Genomic DNA, 19,782 nt, shown 5'->3' on the forward strand with positions numbered 1-19,782 from the left:
ACGAGTGATGCCAAGTTGCTAATTTAATGTTTTTCTTTTCCCTGAAGCTTGGTTCCTTTTATGTGATACGGAATCCTGCATCATTAATAGCTTTTTCTAAATGAACGTGTTCAGTCTTAAGGCCAAATCCTTAAAACAACATTTTCCTTTAGATATATCAACAGCTCCTTGTAAACCACAGGAGCGAGTAATGTCTAAGCGCTCTGCTTTCCTAATGCAAAACAGAATTTCCTGAGCTGTTTGGTTAACAAAGTACGCAGCATTAAGGCTTTTCTGTTGCCCGCTGGTTATAAAAGTTCAGTATGGTGTATCAGCCATTTGTCCTTTATTACACAAGTGGAAATTTCATGTCCTCTAGTTCTCAGCTTTTTCAGCATATTGATATGGCGTGGAGGCTGATAATTGTTCCCTGAGTTTGTTTTTCCTGACAGACGGGACCATTTCAACTCCTCATGCAGCCTCCCGTGGAGTTCCCAAACTCAGCCCAGCTTACAGCTTTCAATTTTTGCTTTACAAATCGCAATAATAGGCCTGTGATTCTGCTGTATCCTTTGTTTCTACTCGCCTACGAAAGGATGGCGGGTGTTATTGCACACCATTAGCACTAAGGCAAGGGTTTTGCACAACATCTGAGAATTCACAGGTGGTCTGGCTGATCTACAGTACAGTACCATCCTCATTTCCCGGTTCATGGAGTTTTTCTTAGCTGCCGAGAAACCATGCAATAATCTGTAGTTTCCTGTCAACTGTGTTCTGATTGTGTGTTTTGTTACCTGTGGAAATGGAAGTGGGAAAATTGGTTTTGTGCGTATCAGGGTGTGGAAAAGGATCCTGATGAACCAGTTTAGCGCAGTAAATGTCTTGAGTAAATCTTTAGTAGAGCTGGTTCAGTTTTTCCGGAAAAAAAAAAAGACTTTTCATACTTGATGTCTAGCTTTTTGTAGTGTGTGGTGAGATGTCACTGTAACAGCTTTATTTAAACACACTGAAGTATAAATGGTAGAGGGGCAATATCAAAAGAACTTCACATGGTCACACGCAGTACACAAGCCACAGGAGGCTCCTGTTTTAAGAGATTTTCATGAAAATTGTGCTATTGCAGTTTTAAACCATGATCTTCATTTCACATTGTTTTATTGTAAAAATCCAATTAACCTACAATTAACTCTGCGACTGTCACAAAGACAGTATGTTGACAAATTTATTACACAATGTAATTGGTTTGCAGTACTCTCTGTGTGTGTGTGTGTGTGTGTGTGTGTGTGTGTGTGTGTGTGTGTGTGTGTGTGTGTGTGTGTCATGCTATTATGAGAGTTTACAGAGGTTTCCTTTTGCCACCAGCTGTCCTGGAATCAGCATCAATGGATAAGTTCATCCCAGAGTCTCCACAAGGCAGTGAAGCTGGTGATCTCTCCCCCTGCAGATCCCCATCTACACCACGACACATGCGCTTCAGAGGTCCTGGAGGTACTCTAGCACTGCATTTTCTTTGTGTGTGGTCAAATATGTGAAGAAGTGCAGTCATTTGTCTAAAATACCATGAGTTTATAACAGGACGTGAGACAGTTTACAGTACAGTATGTGCAAGTGTCTATGGGACAACAGCAAGCTTGACATGTTGAAACTTTTTTGAGATTTTCTTGATTCTACAAAAATTTGTTATGATATATTACAGTGACAGGTCCAATTAGCTAACCCTTCTTCTATATCTCTCAGCCTATACTGTACCTGCATTTAGTTTTTGTTTGCCATGCAGGGATCTATGTTTCTTCTTGGTATTACCTGGGTCTTTAGCTTGTCTGGTTTCATTGGCCATTTTTCTGGAGCACTAAAATTACTTTTAAAAATTAAAAGCACTTTTTTATTTCAGTCACACTAAAATTACTGCTCAAAGTGACCCATCATTAATAAGTTCCGTTTAGTTACCAAGTACTGTATCAGGAACAGAATTACTGACCTTTCTGATATTAACTCATACCCTAGAAGGCCTGGCCCCTTCCTCATATCTACCAATATTGTTTATTATCTGGATTTTTGATGTTCAGTAGACAAAAAAATCATTAGTTTATGTTTTATTAAATGTATTTTAGATATTTATTCAATGTTTAATTTTTTTTTGCTATATGTATAGTAATATATTAATACAGTATTTATGATAATATAATGATAATGTTATTAATATTATATTAATATAATATACATCATACTATTTTTCTTTTCCTAAAGTGTCTGTACATTTTTTGTCTGACTCTGTATGAGTAACTCTGTTACTTCACTTATGCTTATCTAATAAAGCGTGATATTTTGCATGCACTTAATTTCCCCATTTGGCCTATAATATATTACATCATATGATGAAATGTTCACATCAAGCCATTTCCATAGGGTCACTTAGCTGTACAGAACACCTGCTAAACCTAGAGAAGAGAATTTCCCAAGATACCATTGATTCCGTAATTATGTACACAGTTGGCAATTACAACTGTGTTCATGACATAACTGAACAATGACAGTCTGATAAATTTTGCCACAGTCAAAGAGACTTTGTGTTGGTGTATTACCCCACTGACCTATTCCTCCAACATGTACCTTGTCTTCATTATGGCACTGGCATTTTTTTCTGTACCTATATGTATGTTTTCTCTCCATAGTGCCAGCAGCAGAGAACTCCCGTTGTTCAGTGTCTCCAGCCTCAGCTTTCGCTATCGCAACAGCCGCAGCTGGCCACAGCAGCCCTCCAGGTACACACACATCACCAGCAACAGCACAACAGCACAACAATACGTTATTTTTAAAACATGAAAGAGACCATAGGGGTAATTTTTATGTTGTTAAAAAAACTGTACATTTATTCACATAACAGTTTAAACTTTTAAGATTATTACTTGTCCAACTGACCAAAGATGATCCCAGTGGCACATATAAGGTCAATATGTTCAATGTGTTATTACATAATGTCATATTACATAACAAGGAAAAGAACAATAACAAGAAACACGAAACTATTGCTCTGTGCTGATTCTGCATTCTATAGTCTCTTGTATACTGAAGCAGCATGGGTTTGTTCCCCTTCAGCTGGGATGCTTAAAATAGTTTTACTATGCTATAATGGTGAATCAATTTTTGCAATTTTCAATAGAGAGCGGCAGCACAGTTGCTTAGTGGTTAGTGCTGTTGCTTTGTACCTCGAGGGTCTGGATTCGGTTCCAGCCTCTGGGTGTGTGTGTGCATAGAGTTTGCATGTTCTGATGGATGTACCCTGTCTCGTGCCCTATGGAGGATTCAAATCAGGATAAATCTGTATAAACGATAAGGTCACAAATCTTAACTTCCAAAAAATTCTTTCTTTAATGATGTGCACTTTTTATCTTGTGATGGAGCAAACAGTGGACTTGTACACTTAATTCTGTCCAGCTTAGTCCAGATTAATTCTACAGTTCAACATTTGAGCCTTCAAACTTGCAACTTATTAAACCTACAGTTTTAAAAAGTAACTAGTAACCTTTTTTTTCAGTCTTCAACAACTCGGAGAGAATGTGCGATAAAGATTTTATCATCCGAAGAGCAGCCACTAACCGTGTTCTGAACGTCCTGCGTCACTGGGTCTCCAAACACTCCCAGGTTTGCTTATTGTGATCAGTACACACACCTCTCTCTCTTTACCTCTCTCTAGTCCACACCTAAGAGAGCACTGTAATGATATCTGAGCTTTGTAGGGTAAAATCACAGTCTGATATCCAGGTTGCAACCTTTATGTCTACTGTATATGAAGCAGTAGGGACACTACAGCAACAGTGGAAGCAATTGTTTCACAACTTATCCTTATTATGAAAAGTTTTTGTAAACAAGACAAGATCAAGGGTTTTTAACTCTTTGATGATTTCTGTGTCACTAAAATCAACTGACATGGATTTAGAAAAATGGGAACATTGACAGCATAAAAATTTGACAGCACAGCATTCTTATGTAGTGTAGATAACATTTTTAATGTAACACCCAATTAAAATGTAGAATTAAGTCAGCTAAACCTAATACTATGCCTATGCTGATATTTTTGGTAAAGTGGATCTTAGGTGGAGTTCCAGCAGGGGTTTCAACTTTAAAAGGTTGTAAAAGTCCATTTGCATTAAAGGTTCCATATTTCACTTTTTATTTAATAAGTTAACACTGGTCTTCGGGGTCCCACAATGTGTGTATATTTATGCTTCAGCTAAATTACCTCTCAGAAATCCTTTTTTTTTCCAAACCTCAAGATCCTTTTATTTCATTCTTCTTCCAAATGTGCCGTTCTAAAGTCTGTGTAAATGAGCTACTGCTGAGCCACCATCTCTCCCATAAGAGAACAGCAGACAAGCCGGGGGAGGGGATCTTCTTATATGATGTCACAATAAAACAAACTAATTGGCTTGTTTAAACCCTGGCTAATGCAAAGAAATGGATTGTTATTATTGTTTTTCTCATGTTGTTTGTGTGTAAACGCACAATGGAGACCCATCCGAATGTCTAAAAATGATTTAACTGTGAATCTTGCATAATAGGCCCCCGATACAAGGGTCTATATAAGCGCCTATTGTGACTGAATGTTGGCAACATTAAATTTTTAACGCTTAACCACTAGTGATTAGTTCATGGCAATAATTAAGACACCAGGGATGGATTAGCATGTCCTGGACCCCCTGGGCAGCATCCTAATGACAAAGCCTTGCAAAATAAAATATGATGTGCTACTAGATTACACATCCATTATGAGTTTTTGAGTAATCTTGGCGATACAATGAAGGCAGTCTTGCCTTAGGCTTTTCTTCTCACAAATTAAGTACAGCTCTTCATCAGGCTTGGATTTAATGACCAGCAGTGACAGCATGTTAAATCCTCTTTGGCCCCTCTTAGTGCAGTGTTCATTTTTAATTTGCCCCTAATTTTCGTTAAATCAACTGAATTGAATTGAATTCAATGAAGTTTTATTTATATAGCAGATTTAACAATGCACATGGTCACAAAGCGGGTTTACAGAAAAAGCTAATTATTGATATAAATTAGAAAAAAAGTCATCGGGTTTGTTCTTGATGAGAAAACTGAGAGTGAGGGTGGCAAGGAAAAACTCCCTGAGATGATATTAGGTAGAAACATGAAGAGGAACCAGACTTGAAAGGGAACCCATCCTCATTTGGGTAATACTACATAATGTAACCATGAATCAATCCCTGCTATATATGTGTGCGATAAGGTTAAATATAATAGATTGAATATTATAATATATATTATAATATATAATGGAAAAGTTTTTTAAGGTCCACTTTCACTGATGGAGGCTCGGGTACAAAACTGGACGTGGTAATTTGAGTTCTACAACTATTATATGACTAGAGTCGCAAGAAAACACAGAAAAACTGCCAGCCCAGTCCAAGTCCATCTTTATGGTCACCAAACACCTTCCCAAACAGATAACATTGGTCCTCCTCAGCAGCAGCAGCCATGTAAAAGAACTCTAACCTGAAGTGGGGCACCAGGATGAGTCAGACAGGTCCAGAGGGTAGAGGGGGTCAGGATCACTCGTAGCATGGGAGTTTTTCTAACACCATTTAAAAACAGTAAGACCCCAAATGACTGCTTAGTGGTTACAAGTTTCCGCATACCAATAACATCTTACAGATTCATTTCAGATTTTGTGATTTCACATTCATTATATCATCTTCCAGTTAAACCTTGCAATCCTTTCTATCAGATCTATTGGCCATGGTTCCTGTACAGTATGCATGGCTGGTAATCCGTGTCTGATCCATCTCTGACTCTGAACAGTTCAGACATCAGTTTTCAATTTTAAAGACATATGCAAAGTAGGACGGTGGTCGGTGATGTCCCAGAAGTCCTCAGTTTCCCATTATCATGAAAAAAATTGCTTTGCAGTCAGCCATGTAATTTCATCCAGGCATGTCCAAGTCATACAGAATGTTACACTTTGACATTTGAAGTATGTTTATTCCCTCAAGTCCCTCTATCTTTCAGATTAATATAGATATTGGTGCTATTTTGCTCTCTTTAAAATAGTTTTGCTTTGCTATAAACACACGGACATACCCCAGGCTTTAAGCTGAGCTCAATTCCTTTAGTTTCTATACTACAGTATTATCGCAAACAAAACCAATCACCCTGTACAGTGCTTAATTAAACACCAGCAGGAAAGCATTTATTTCTTGATATTGTAGCTATGACAAAAGGACCAACATTCTAAGGATGAGCACATGACGTGTCAACGTGTAAATCAGTATTCAGTGCACTTCACCTCTGATAAGTACATATTCAATAAAAGCAGTAAAGGTCATTGTTTTATTGACTAAGCCACAAAAATCTAGCTATCTAAACTCTATTTTCCCCTGCGGACAAGTGATCATGCCTGTCTGTCTTTATTGGGTCTGTCCTTTGCTTTCTCGCTGAGGATATTATCTCATCACGTGTGTGCAGTCAGCGTGCTACCAAGTGATGAATGTGGATTGTCAATCTGTGCTCTTAAGCTTCCATACAGCTTACATGTAGAGAGAGTTGCAGTGTGGGTAAAAAAAAAAAAAGTCATTTTGCTTTCTTTTTAAACGAAAACAGAGAATTGTATCTGAGATTAAATCTTTGCTTTAACATTAAGTGTTTCTCGAATGCGACAATAAATTCCCTGCATTGCAATTGAATGGACTGTTAGCTAATGCTGTTTATCTTATTTTAAATCTTCTGAGTGGTTAATAGACTGAATAGGAAATTAGCCTTTTTGGATGGCACGAGTGCTTTATTTTGGGTTAGTTTTTTTTTTTTTTTTTGTGTATGTGTAGGGGTGTGTGTGTGTTGTTATCCTGGAGCCAGTCATCACCATCCAATTGATCTGTAATCTTCTTGGGCATTGCTTCCTCATAAACTTTGCGCTGCCTGCCACCCTGTCTCACATGTCTCCATCTGTGGGATATTAAAGCGCTAATGTTCACAGCTTTTACCGAGCCAAATCGCCCTTATGATCCTCTTTGGTAATTAGTGCCACACAAACGAGTAAACAGTCTCTTTTTGGTCAATTTGTTTTTTTTTTTTTCAAGCCCTCCAATCATTTTGGAGACACACTGCAGACTAATTGCATTGATCTGTTGTACCCTTTTGTTGAATTATGCCAAGGCGGGTGTGGTGAACTGATCTGGAGAACCCTTGTTAAAACTGACCTTTCCAGTGGAGTAGGTGAACGGTGCGGCTCAGAGTGAAGAGAGGGGGAGGAAAGAGACGTTTAAAGTGAGCGGGGCTTTAAAGAGCGTGTTGAAAGGTCTCCTCTAGATGGACTTGCAATTTTCTGAGCAAAAGCTCAGGTCAATTTAGTCTATTTCCCTGACACACATAAATTTGTCTTGGAAAGAGACAAAGCAGGCTTTTAATACTACCCACAAACCTATTAATCTAAAACCCTAGAAGGGAACCTCTTATGAGATAGCAGCAGTGGCCACACTGAGTAGTATCAGTCGTGCCTGTGCAGAGCTGTAATAAGGATAATTGTAGACCTGCAGTGGCAGAAAGTGACACAAGAGGCGAAGAGATCCACGCTATTAATTATCAACCGAGCCCATTTGCTGCTGATCGTGGCTGTCTTTCTGCGCAGTCGTCCCTTCAGTGCAGCTAAAGAGAGAGCGCTATAGTGTCATATAGGAGCCCGGTGAAATGAGACTTTTTTTTTTTTTTTAAACTGGATGTTTCTGTTGCTGAAGTTCGAATCAGTAGGGATTAACGTGGCAGGCAACCACTTATTGGTTTTCAAACTTAATGAATGACTGGATAATGCTGTGATTTTCTGGCTTACACCTCATCTCTCAGCCAGAGAAGGGGGATGCTGCATAGATGGCTTTACTTGGTAGTGAGTCCTCAAATCCTCATATACACCAGTCTATACACCAATCAGTTTTCCTTTAGGGTCCTGGGGTCTCGTGCCTTTCTGTCATGGTCAGGATTGCCTGTTTATCAGGATTTGCGCTTCATTGGCTTTTCTATGGGATCAGACTGGAGAGACAGGCCTTGAGTCCCCTATGGCATGCGTGTGTCTTGGGTACCCATGATCATGTTAAGAGTTTGCCAGTGTATAGTTGGTGTTCGTAGTGTTTTTAGGTTTAGGTGATATTGATGTTATGGCTGATCAGTGTACAGTTTTGCTTTGTTTATTTGTGATAATGTACACAGTCATGTTGATTTGACATTAGCCTCTAAAATGGGGGAAAGAACTCGGGAGTATTTGGGGATATGTAAGATGGAAGGTTCACTGAGTTGTGCAATAATAGTACCAGTGCCAAATAGTACCAGTACCAAATAGTCCAATAATGGCTAACTACATAGCACTTAATTACATAAACATATTATAAATATTTTTTTCCCTGTTTACTAGTTTGTTTAAAAGTTAAATTAATATTGAAAAGACATTTCATGTATTTTTTCACTTCACTGTACCAAAAACATAGCGAGACATGACTTCAAAACTGAGCTATGCATAGAACCGTGAATTTTGCATATTATAGACAGAAAAGCAGAGCAGTTCCCAGGAACAATGGAAATGAGGTGGGACTACACAGTGGATGGGTGCCAGTCTATGACAGGGCACCATGCACAACCACTTCCATATACTCAAACACAAAGCATAGAACAAAAACTCATAGACAACTCCTTCAGACACAAGGGAAAAACAAGTGAAACTCTGTATGGAACACACCGCTCAGCTCAGGATCGAACTTTAAGGGTGAATTCTTGTGTTGTTCACTGTGTTGTGTTTACACACTGTTCAGTTATTTAAAAAATATATACAGTTTATATTCAGTTTTCTCAGCACACAGTGGCCTTCATACATTGGAATGCACATGTTCCTAAACAGCTTCAAAGCTTTTTTTAGAGAACAAACAGCATCCCAAAGACCAAGAAGCTTCAGTGTCTTCACTGTAGATACCAAAATAGTGACAAATTATGACAATTACAGTTTGATTTTGTTGTTAGGCAGTATGGGCGATATGAAGTGCCAGTGACCCCTCAATAAGCCCCAAAATATATCACTAACAAATAGCAAATTATGGCAGTCCTCTGCTGCACACTCCAAACACTGATCTGTTCATAAAAGACTCTTGCATTGTTTATTTGTCATACCAAGCACGCAGGAACGCAATGCATAGAGTCTGCATCCAAGTGTGAACTGATTTATGGTTGCAATTCGAGTGACCTTTTGGTCAGGTCCTGGTCAATTATTTTGTGGATGTAAAAGTTGTCCCAGTGTAATTCATGTGACCATTCTGGCCAACTGGTGTACATCAATAATTTAACCGTAGAGCCATACGGCTGGGGGGTGTAATCTCTGATGACCATTTCCACAAACATAGAGAAGGATGGAAAGGCTTTAAAAAGGTTCATGTGACTCCACTCTGACGTTTCCACTTGAGGAAGGAAAGAGATGAATCCTAATTTTTTTGCACGTATAACTTGATGAGCAAGCTTAAAATATATTAGTGTCAATATTTTACATTTTTGCTATTGTCATCTGGCTATTTAACTGGAAAACATAAAAGAAAAACTGCTGTAGAGGCTCATGAGCATAGATTATGGTGGGGGTAGGAGGACTATAATAATAATGTTCACACTGCCAGCCAATGTGGTCCAAATCCAATCTTTTTGCTCATACAGCCGTGTGCAGAAGTTAGTAGAGCAAGGATGCCTTAAAAATAGGTATAAAGCACAGTAAACAAAAAAAATAATTAAACAAAGTCAGTATTCGGTATGACAATGCTTCTAGGACCCTTTAACGTCAGGTTACAATTTGTGCAGTTTTATAAGAAAAAAACCTACTTTTTATTGAGCATCCTGCAGAACCACGCACAGTTTTTCTGAGGACTTTGTATGCAAAATCCATTAGCTTCTATTTTTTCTCTCTAAAAAGTCACTTATATAATGTGCTGCTTTTTTAATTGTAATGACTCAATTATGATCCATTATAATTGAAAAAAAAATACACACATGGTGTCTGATCTTTTTAATTTTTACTTACATATGTAAACTAAGAAAAATGAGGCAACAAAACATCTTTTTATTCTATTTGGAATGGATTATTAGGTAACAACAATGAAAAATTATGTAGGTGTTATGGGTGTTCTAGTAACAGTGCATGTGCGAACGTGCAAATATTGCATCATATTGTGCACCGGTGTTTAAACAAATATTACACCTCTGCTTGACTGAAAGGAACTAAAAACCTGATGTTTTTTTTTTTTTTTTTTTTACGTTTCTTTTGAACACATCACATGACACAGTGCATATGGGTTGCATTAGATGCAATCTGGACTTATCAGATTTCAGTTCTTTAGTTTATTTAATCTTTAGTTTAGTTCTCATCACATTGTGGGTGTGGAAATGCTCTTACTATCACTATTACCTGTATCTGTGCAATGCTTCTTCACCAAGCATTTAAGTGTTTTCCAATCGTCATTCCAACCAGATTTTCCTCTACAAAGATGACGATGCTATCCTTCCAGATTTTTAATATTAAGTTGGACCTTATTCCACTCGCTCACTCATCCTCTATACCGCTTTATCCTGTACAGGGATGCAGGGGCCTGGAGCCTATTCCAGGAGACTTACAGTAGGCCACATGGTGAGAAACACCCTGGACAGGGTTTCACTCTATCGCAGGGCACACATACACCCTCACACACACACACACACTGCAGGCAGTTTGGGAACACCAATTAGTGTAATGTGCATGTCTGGACTGTGGGAGGAAACCGGAATATCCTGAGGAAACCCACCAAGCACAGGTGGAACATAAAAACTTCATGCACACATGGGCAGGCAGTGTGTTTTAACATTTTTATCTAGTAGGGTTTCTCTGAACAACGGTGAACAATCATCCTTGTGGTCATACAGGACTTTGAGCTGAACAGAGAGTTGAAGATGGGTGTGATGAGCCTTCTGGAAGAGGTGCTGAGAGATCCTGATCTGCTCCCTCAAGAGAGGAAAGCCACTGCAAACATATTGAAGTGGGTGCCTATGTGCTTGTCTATATAGTGTCTTTTGCATATTTTATTTTACAGATTATTAGTCACATTTTATTATGTTTATGTTTTGTTGTCTTTTAATCCATGCTTACACTTGTTGTATCACCTCTTTCTCTCTTTCTATCTGTCTAGACGACCATTATGCTATAAGTCACTTCAATCCGAAACTGTTTATGGGGTTTTCATTCAAACTTAAGGGTTAAGCCATTGTTCGGTCAGTGCTGTTTCCATCACCTGTGTCTTTTTTCTCTCTCACTGATACAGTAGTGCGCTGATCAATTCAAACACATGATACAGCTTGGTTACTTAATGCCTTAAGCCTACAGCATGTGAGTGTGGTTACCAAGCAACCACACCAGTCTGAATATAGTGCAGACTGACCCTTCTAACTCATATGTATATTGGATTGTGACACTGATCACTCCGCATGACGTCCAATTCGATTTTTTGACGGTCTTCGTGACCTTGGACACGCTGATCAAGCTCATTCATCAGGCATTGTTTAACCGTTCACACTGTATGAGTCATACACCATTGATACCACCACTATTAGTTGGAGCGGTTTAGTTAGGAGCGGTATTATCATACTGATAATAAACTGATTTTTTTTTTCTTTCCATAGTGCTCTTTCGCAAGATGATCAGGACGACGCTCAGCTGAAGATAGAAGACATTCTGCAAATGGTGAGCATTTATCTGCATTATTTAATGTGTTTTTGTTTTTAATTGGCTGTTAAAAATTAAATCCTATGAAAGTCAAAATAGCTTAACTCTCTAATTCTGAGAGAGAAGAACTGATGGAATAACCAAGCTTTTATTCATCCTGTGGTACACACTATGAAACAACATCAGGCTCGAGGACTGATTTAGAACCTGCAACAGCGTGTCTCACCAGGCAACAGGGCTGTACTTATGGCTGTAAACAGCGACACACAGCCTGTTGCTCTTGCTTTCTTCTGTCCTCAGAGCAAACACTGAGCTCTCCTTTGGGAAAGCTTACAGAAGCACTGTGCACTTATTCCCTCACTGTTCTATCATTTTGAAAGCAGTTTATTCACTACCACATTTCCCTGCCTTCTAGCTAAGCTCCCTTGTACATCTTAATAGCTGTGACTCTGTATATGTGGTACATGTGTGTTATGTAATCACATCAGTTACCACTACATGTTTATATTTTCCCAGAATTATGCAACAGTTTCCTTTTCTTACTCGTCCCAGAGTTATCAAAACAAAATGATTATCATTCATCATTCATATGGCATTAATGCAACACTGCGAAACACAGTGCACTTCTTAAAGCATTTATACGTGCTCACTGTGTCCTGGCTTTGGCAAACAAGGCTGGCTAATTACAAACCCAGAATGTATTGTTAAGACTGTGTGTGTGTGTGTGTGTGTGTGTGTGTGTGTGTGTGTGTGTGTGTGTGTGTGTGCGCGCATGCTTATGTGTTGCTTGCATTATATTCATCTGTTAATAAGAATTCTGTTATGCATAGCTTAGGAGAAACCCAGAGATGGATTATTATAGAAATGAAGATCTCCCAAAATTACCGTTAATTAAAAAAAAAAACATTAATATGTAAAAAAACTTTAAAAAGTCTTAATTTGTGCGAAATTGCATTTTACTAATCAAAAGCCCTTTAAAATAAATTGTCTAAAATTTTAATTGACATGGTCTTTCATACAGGTTATACTTTATGTTAATTTTAATTACATTCTTTTTTAAATAATTAAAGATAAATTTTATTCTGAATACACGTGTCATGTCACAGAAATTAGATAATACAGAATCACAAGCTGAGACAGGGGCATTTTTTTTTTTTTTACATGATGTCATTTGATAATTTATTGTTTTTTTTTCTGCTAAAATGTAAAATGTATTTCTCTATGTAATTCCCTGCTAGATTACTGCACTTAACCCAGCATTTTACTAGTGCTTGGATACCATCAATGCAAAAGGTTTTCCCAGTATGCCATGATTAGACTGCCTGCTTTACTGTACTTCTGAAACACTGGCCTTCCAGGAACTCCTTTAATGGCAAAAATGTAGAAATTTCTTGTAGCGAGGTCGGGACTATATGTGGGATGCGGCAGTAACTCCCAGCTGAGTTCCTGTATTCGGCAGTTCTTGTTCATGAATTGTTGTGTGAGTGGTGGCTCAGGCGGCTAAGGCTTCAAGGATTGTTGGATTAGTGATCTGAGGATCCAGGTTTGAGCCACGCTGTTGTTGGGTTGCCAGAGCCATCTCACCTGGGATCATCAGTCATGGATGTACAGCCTTCTTTAAAATGTTTTCACCATTCATATGTTTTACTTTGGCTAAGAGTCTTCTGTATATAACAATAGGTGTAGCACCTTCATTCACAACACATTTCATGATACATGCAGTATGGTTAACCTTAATCTTCATAAGGTTAAAGTTCACATGACTGGTACCTACCTGGTAGCCGATACGATATACATACTCTATACATATACATCAATTTGGTAGAAGGTAAATGTAACCAAGAAATGGTTTAAACTAGATTTGACATTCCATTAAAAAAAATTTTGGGACATGTACTTGGAACTCCGTACCTTAGGAAGGGCACGGGCCTTTTTTTAAGTAGATTTTGAAGTGTGTGTTTTGTTTTTTTTTCTTTTCCAGGCTGAATGCCCAAAGGCAGAGTGCTTTGAATCCCTGTCAGCGATGGAGATAGCTGAACAGATTACACTTCTCGACCACATAATTTTTCGAAGCATCCCTTATGAGTACGTATTATATAGTGTACATTTGGGCTGTCAGACATTTTGTATTAAGTTTAGGTGGGCAGCAATAGATAACTCTATCATTACTGGCAATGCACTATAAAATCAGCAACTTGGTTTGCAAGTCCCGAATTTCGGGTTGCCAGTTTGACCATTTTCATGCTCAAATGTATGTTAAGTAGAATAAACTGTACTGTACTTCCTCATTTAATGATGTAACAAATGACTAAATCAATACAGCTTAAAAGCATTCCTCTATAGACTTCTGTTTGTTCTGCTGTCTTTATTGCTGCCTACGACTTTCTTGTGCCTTCACTCAGGGAGTTTCTTGGTCAAGGCTGGATGAAGATGGACAAGAATGAAAGAACTCCTTACATCATGAAGACCAGTCAACATTTCAATGATGTGGGGCAATAAAACATTGGATTTTTAGTAAACATTTAATAAGCATTATTGTGTGTATTCTTATGCCATGTTGCTTTTTCTCACTGTGTGTGTGTGTGTGTATAGATGAGTAACCTGGTAGCCTCACAGATTATGAGCCACACGGATGTAGGCTCCAGGTCGAGCTCCATAGAGAAGTGGGTGGCCGTAGCTGATATTTGCCGCTGTCTCAACAATTACAACGGTGTCCTGGAGATCACCTCTGCCCTGAACCGTAGTGCCATCTACAGGCTGAAAAAAACCTGGGCTAAAATCAGCAAACAGGTCAGGGGCTGCTGGCGTTTCAACATTTTCAGTTTACAGATTACAGATTAAGTGTCGTTAATCCTGTGTCTGGCTGAGACGAGCTGGATTTACTTTGTGACTCCTTTTTTTTTGTCTCTGTGGACAGACGAGAGCACTCATGGAGAAACTCCAGAAGACGGTGTCATCAGAGGGACGATTTAAAAACCTGAGGGAAACCTTGAAAAAGTGAGATTCTGATAACATCCTCTGACGGATTGGACGGTGTCGATTTATTTTTAATAATAGCAGCTCTGATTATAGTGCCAGATGTAATTCTATCCCACGATTATGTTAATGCGCTTGTAGGAATATGTTAGCTGTTTCTATAGTAACAGTTTAAAAAGAGACTTGGATGGCAAATACTCCACATAATCTGATTACTATTACTAATACTACTATTACTACTGCCACAAAATAATAATAATAATAATAATAATAATAATAATAATAAAAAGGGTTACACTTTTTAGGCCTAATTTTCTCATTTTTATTTACCTATTATGTGTGTGTGTGTGTGTGTGTGTGTGTGTGTGTGTGTGTTTGTGTGTGTGCATGCAGTAAGGGGGTGTGGTTTATTCCAGTTGTTGTAGCAATGGCTGTGGCTGCATGGCTTTTATATCTCGCATATACATTAAGAGAAAAGTCACTGTCCTGCTTCTTATGTGTTTTTCTTGGGAGTCGTTAGTGCTAGCCCTATTTTATTAAAATTCTTTAGCTCTAAGGAGACCTGGCTGAAGGTTTTGATATAGATTTTGATATACAGTGGGGGGGGGGTTGCAAAGTTGAGGGAGTATTTGCCAGAGAGACTGAGATAGTGCTGATTCACTGCCTCTGCACTGTAGCATCCCAATTATTTTTTTAATGAAAATAATTCAGAGTGAGTTTGAGAAGGGAGTTAGAAGGGGTTACTAATTTTTGATCAACAATTTTTCAAAGCAGTAGAAATTTTTTTGCCATTCGACGTGACGTGACTTGTTTTCTGACCAATCCAAAAGTCTGGAGAGCAAGGGGGGTTCAGTGCAGGTCCCAGACGAATACTCATAAATTAAAAATGTTGCATTTTGTGCCAAGGTTCCATAGTGCTCCAGAGACTCAGCTGAACATTTTGATATAGGTTTTGTGGGGGTAAAAAACAGGAATTTTGGGGAAACCGTCGTTACGATTTTTTAGAAAGGTAATACAGTAGTACACGATTCCCAGTGGGGAAGCAGCCCAATCATTCCACCAGTATGACATGCATTAAATGCATGTGCTAAAAACATGCACGTGATCTGGGGGCTCCCGTTATATTACATTCTATTAATGTGCACGTTTCTGTTTCTTTGCAACCTGACCAGCTCCTTGTTTTTTTTGTTTTTTTCTCCAAGAGAATATGACTAAGGTTAAATTGCTAACTACTGCTTACTTGACTAGCTGGTATTACGCAACATAAAATACTGTATATTAAAAATGTGACAAATTTTTTTTTACTAATAAATGTACAGTACCAGTCAACAGTTTGGATTTATTTTCCACATTTTATAACACTACCGGATTTTTTCAAAACTAATAACACATATGCCATTGGGTAATTAAGTAGCGACAGCAGTCTGTTGTTATTTTAAGACGTGAAGGTCAGCTGTTCTGGAATAGTTCTTGCAAGAACAGTATTGTCAAGTCCATTAGCGAAACCCATCAAGCACCATGATGAAACTGGCTTGCAGCAATTCCAGAAGATCTTTCTAGTTAAGCAAGACCAAAACGTACCTCTGCTGCAGAGAAGTTAATTCAGAGTCACAAGCCTCAGAAGTCACCAATTAACAAGCAGCACCTTAGGGTAGAGCTAGTTATGAAGACTTTATAGAGCATAAGTAGCAGACACATCTCAATCTCAACTGTTCAAATAAGATTATTGCATATTTTGGATTCTTTCAGCATTATTTTACAATGTAGAAAAAAATAAAAATCAGAGGGTCCATGGGATTAGAAGGCGTGTCCATACTTTTGACTGGTAGCGTAATCACTATAAAATTGCAAAAGCATAAGGGAAATACAACACTTGAAAAGTAATGCACTTTATGGTGATCCCTCCGTCATCAGACTACCAGGTTGTTGATTCTTTTCTATAACCAGCATGCCTCATTGTGTTTGATTCCTTACATGTTTTTGCTACTCATTTTGCTATCTGTTATGTCGACCCACAGCGGTAATCCACCATGCGTCCCGTACCTGGGCATGTACCTTACAGACCTGGCGTTTATTGAAGAAGGAACTCCGAACTTTACTGAAGAGGGTCTGGTTAACTTCTCAAAGATGAGAATGGTAAACTAAAACCAGACTTTTCGTGTTAATACACTGGCTTCAGGGTTGTTTGTGGTTCCATAAATATTTGTACGATTTACCAACAGATATCTCATATTATCCGTGAGATCCGACAATTCCAGCAAACACCTTACAGAATCGAGCACCAGCCGAAGGTAAGTCAAGTCATGAGTAGATATTTGATCTGTTTTCATGCGCGATAAGGAACAGGTTTCACGGATTTGATTTGAGGCTTGACCGAATGCTCAAATACAGAACACTGGAATTTGGCTTGACTTTTTTAATTCAGCAATAAGTATGGAATAAATGTTTAGAATTCTGCCACAAATACACTCAATATTTCTGATATTCATGTATCATAGCGGTTTTTAAAAATCTCATGCTTAATATTGTTGTTCAGGCCAGTTTTATTTAAGGTTCTTTTTCTCATCAGGTCACACAGTACCTGCTGGATAAAGCCTTGATTATGGATGAAGACACACTGTACGACTTGTCTCTAAAGATAGAACCCAGGCTTCCTGCTTGAACCGCAGACTTGACATGAGACCTCCGACTATCAAACATGCTTCACGTTCGCAGGCTTTACTGATGCCATGATGCTTGCTATGGTCAAGCGTTCCCAGTGTGGAGAATCAGGAGTGAATAAAGAGCAGAAAGTCATAGTTTGAAGTTCGCTGAAGATAAATAAGGCATGAGCTAATTCCACTGCTACTAAGTTGGAAATCAAAGACCGAGAGGGTTCAGGTGAAAGCAGTGACCATGTGGTAAAGAGAACAGCGAAGAAATGGAAATGTAGCATGTACAGCAGCAGAACTCTATCGCGGTAGAGAGTGGTTCCAGTACTGTTCTCTCATAGCTCATGCTGGTAACTTTGTCCGTCTTTCGCCCTCGTCTCTCCAAGTCTGATGTCTCTGAGCCGCAGAGCAAATGAGGATCTGCTTGGTACTTCATTTGTTCGTCATTTTCCCCATCCCAGTACATTTATATCTATTTTGCCACAGGAGAGTTTAATGTCTGGGTTTGTCAGGGGAAGAAAGTGAAAATGTACAGTAGCTCTTTACAGGTTTCAGCAGGTCACAGATCACAGTCTATAGAGATGGTGCTTCAAAAAATTATATATGCTTTGTTTTGGATCCTCTTAAACAATATGCTGTAAAGATACATAAGTAGAATGTTTTACAAAATAAATGATTTACAAATCATGCGCATAACAATATATTTTATATATAAAACACAGTGTGTCTATAGATATATATTATAATATGTACTGTATATAAACACACATGTGAGTTAAAAATGATCTGCACATACATACATACATAATCTCCTTGCTTTGCAATTCGTATTCCCAAACAAGTGAAAGTCTGATGGATCAGGGTTATTAGGAGGATTCTTTAACACCTCAAAACAAAGTTTTTACAGAGTGTTGATAGCATAGGCAGAGGGGTTCAGACGTGCATCGTCAAGCAAGATCACACCCTTGGATATTAGTCATCAGCGTTTCATTCAAAGTTTAGGCTTCAGCTCTTCAATGCTCTAAGCATCTCTCTCTGTAACAAGCACTGTTGATTGTTGAACCTTTTTTCCTAATAATGTTCCAGTACTGGCCCTTGAGGATCCCTTGAGAAGCTGATGGTTGACTTTTGAACTTTTTTCTCAGTCGGTGATTGAGGATGTTTCCATTCCGTACTCTCCCATTTGCTCTCAGGCTCGTAGTGATAAATCCATGTCTTGTCACCAGGAATGATTCTCTTTAAGAAACTTTCACCTTCCTTAGAGTATTAGTCCAAATTTAGTTTTACACCCTCAGACCACAAAACATTATGCTCTTTTTTTTATGCAAATCATAAGTGCAAATCAATTTTTGCTTGCACTGCAATTACAAATAAACTGATATAATACATTCACGCCTGCACAGCAGTGATTTGGGAGCCAACAGTATAACTAACACATGTTCTAATATAACCAGTGCAGATAACTTTTGACTCAGCCTTGTGTGTGTATATATAAAATGTTTCTATAATATAAATAATATATAATAATTATTATTATTGAGTATGTATAAGGTGCCTTTTTGACATAGGTCATAAATGTTGATGTTTTCAAAACAGGTATTAAATGAGAGTACTTTTTAGTCACTATAGCAAATGGATATCAAGCATTGCTAACTGATGTCAGATTATGATTTTAGAATTTAGCTTTAAAGACTATTCATATCATAGAGTAAATTAAAAGGCTCAAAAAAATCCTAATAGGCATTTAATATGCTATGAGCCAGTCGATTATAGTCAATATAATCTGTTAGTCTACACAGTTCCCCCCAACCCCCAAACAATTGTAAAACCTCCTCTATCCTGTGCACCCAACTATAAGACTATAGCTGAGATGATATTATTTGGCCAGTGGGCAATTCATTTATAGTTCAGGAGTAGTAGTGTTAGTATCTACTACTACTACTACTAAAAAATTATAATATTAATAATCATGATAATAATAATAATAATAATAATAATAATAATAATAATATCTTGCCAGCAGAATTGAGGGGGCTGAGAAAAAGACGGTTATACTCAGTAATTGTACAAATACAAAAATCATCTTTATGGTTGGTGAACTTAGGATGATATTCAGTGAATACTTTTTTAAAATATCTTTGGGAGGGGCGAGATTGTAGCATTTTATTAAGCACAGGAATAATGCATAGGACATTTTGCACTCTGTTATAATTAGGGCTGAGTACATAATAAATGCAAACCTAAGGATAGCTGAGTCTGAAAATATTACAGTTCTAAATACAGAATGAACCCAGACCGGTTTTGTTAACGCCACCAGTTTTGGGGCAGCTGCTTGATTTCTTTCACTACATTACACTAAAAATGGTTGTGTCAGTCTTTTAATTGTTCTGCATGCAACAGATCTTGTTTGCATGCTTAAAAACTACATGAAATATGTTCTGTGTTGATGTT

General features: G+C 38.0%; 1 protein-coding gene across 2 annotated transcripts in view; it reads left to right on the forward strand.

Moving 5' to 3' along the window:
- The window catches only part of rasgrf2b (Ras protein-specific guanine nucleotide-releasing factor 2b), a 67,253-nt gene extending 48,367 nt beyond the window's left edge, over positions 1-18,886 (forward strand). For both annotated transcript variants that reach the window (XM_053481685.1, XM_053481686.1), the window contains 12 exons: positions 1,342-1,467; positions 2,652-2,741; positions 3,515-3,621; positions 10,909-11,021; positions 11,662-11,722; positions 13,686-13,789; positions 14,107-14,191; positions 14,297-14,494; positions 14,622-14,701; positions 16,699-16,816; positions 16,903-16,971; positions 17,250-18,886. In XM_053481685.1, coding sequence (XP_053337660.1) covers positions 1,342-1,467; positions 2,652-2,741; positions 3,515-3,621; positions 10,909-11,021; positions 11,662-11,722; positions 13,686-13,789; positions 14,107-14,191; positions 14,297-14,494; positions 14,622-14,701; positions 16,699-16,816; positions 16,903-16,971; positions 17,250-17,342 — 1,244 coding nt within the window. In that variant the 3' untranslated portion in view covers positions 17,343-18,886. The remainder of the gene's footprint in view (positions 1-1,341; positions 1,468-2,651; positions 2,742-3,514; positions 3,622-10,908; positions 11,022-11,661; positions 11,723-13,685; positions 13,790-14,106; positions 14,192-14,296; positions 14,495-14,621; positions 14,702-16,698; positions 16,817-16,902; positions 16,972-17,249) is intronic.
- The last annotated feature ends 896 nt before the right edge of the window (positions 18,887-19,782 follow it).

This window comes from Clarias gariepinus, chromosome 21 (genome assembly GCF_024256425.1).
Source record: "Clarias gariepinus isolate MV-2021 ecotype Netherlands chromosome 21, CGAR_prim_01v2, whole genome shotgun sequence".
Lineage (NCBI taxonomy): Eukaryota > Metazoa > Chordata > Actinopteri > Siluriformes > Clariidae > Clarias > Clarias gariepinus.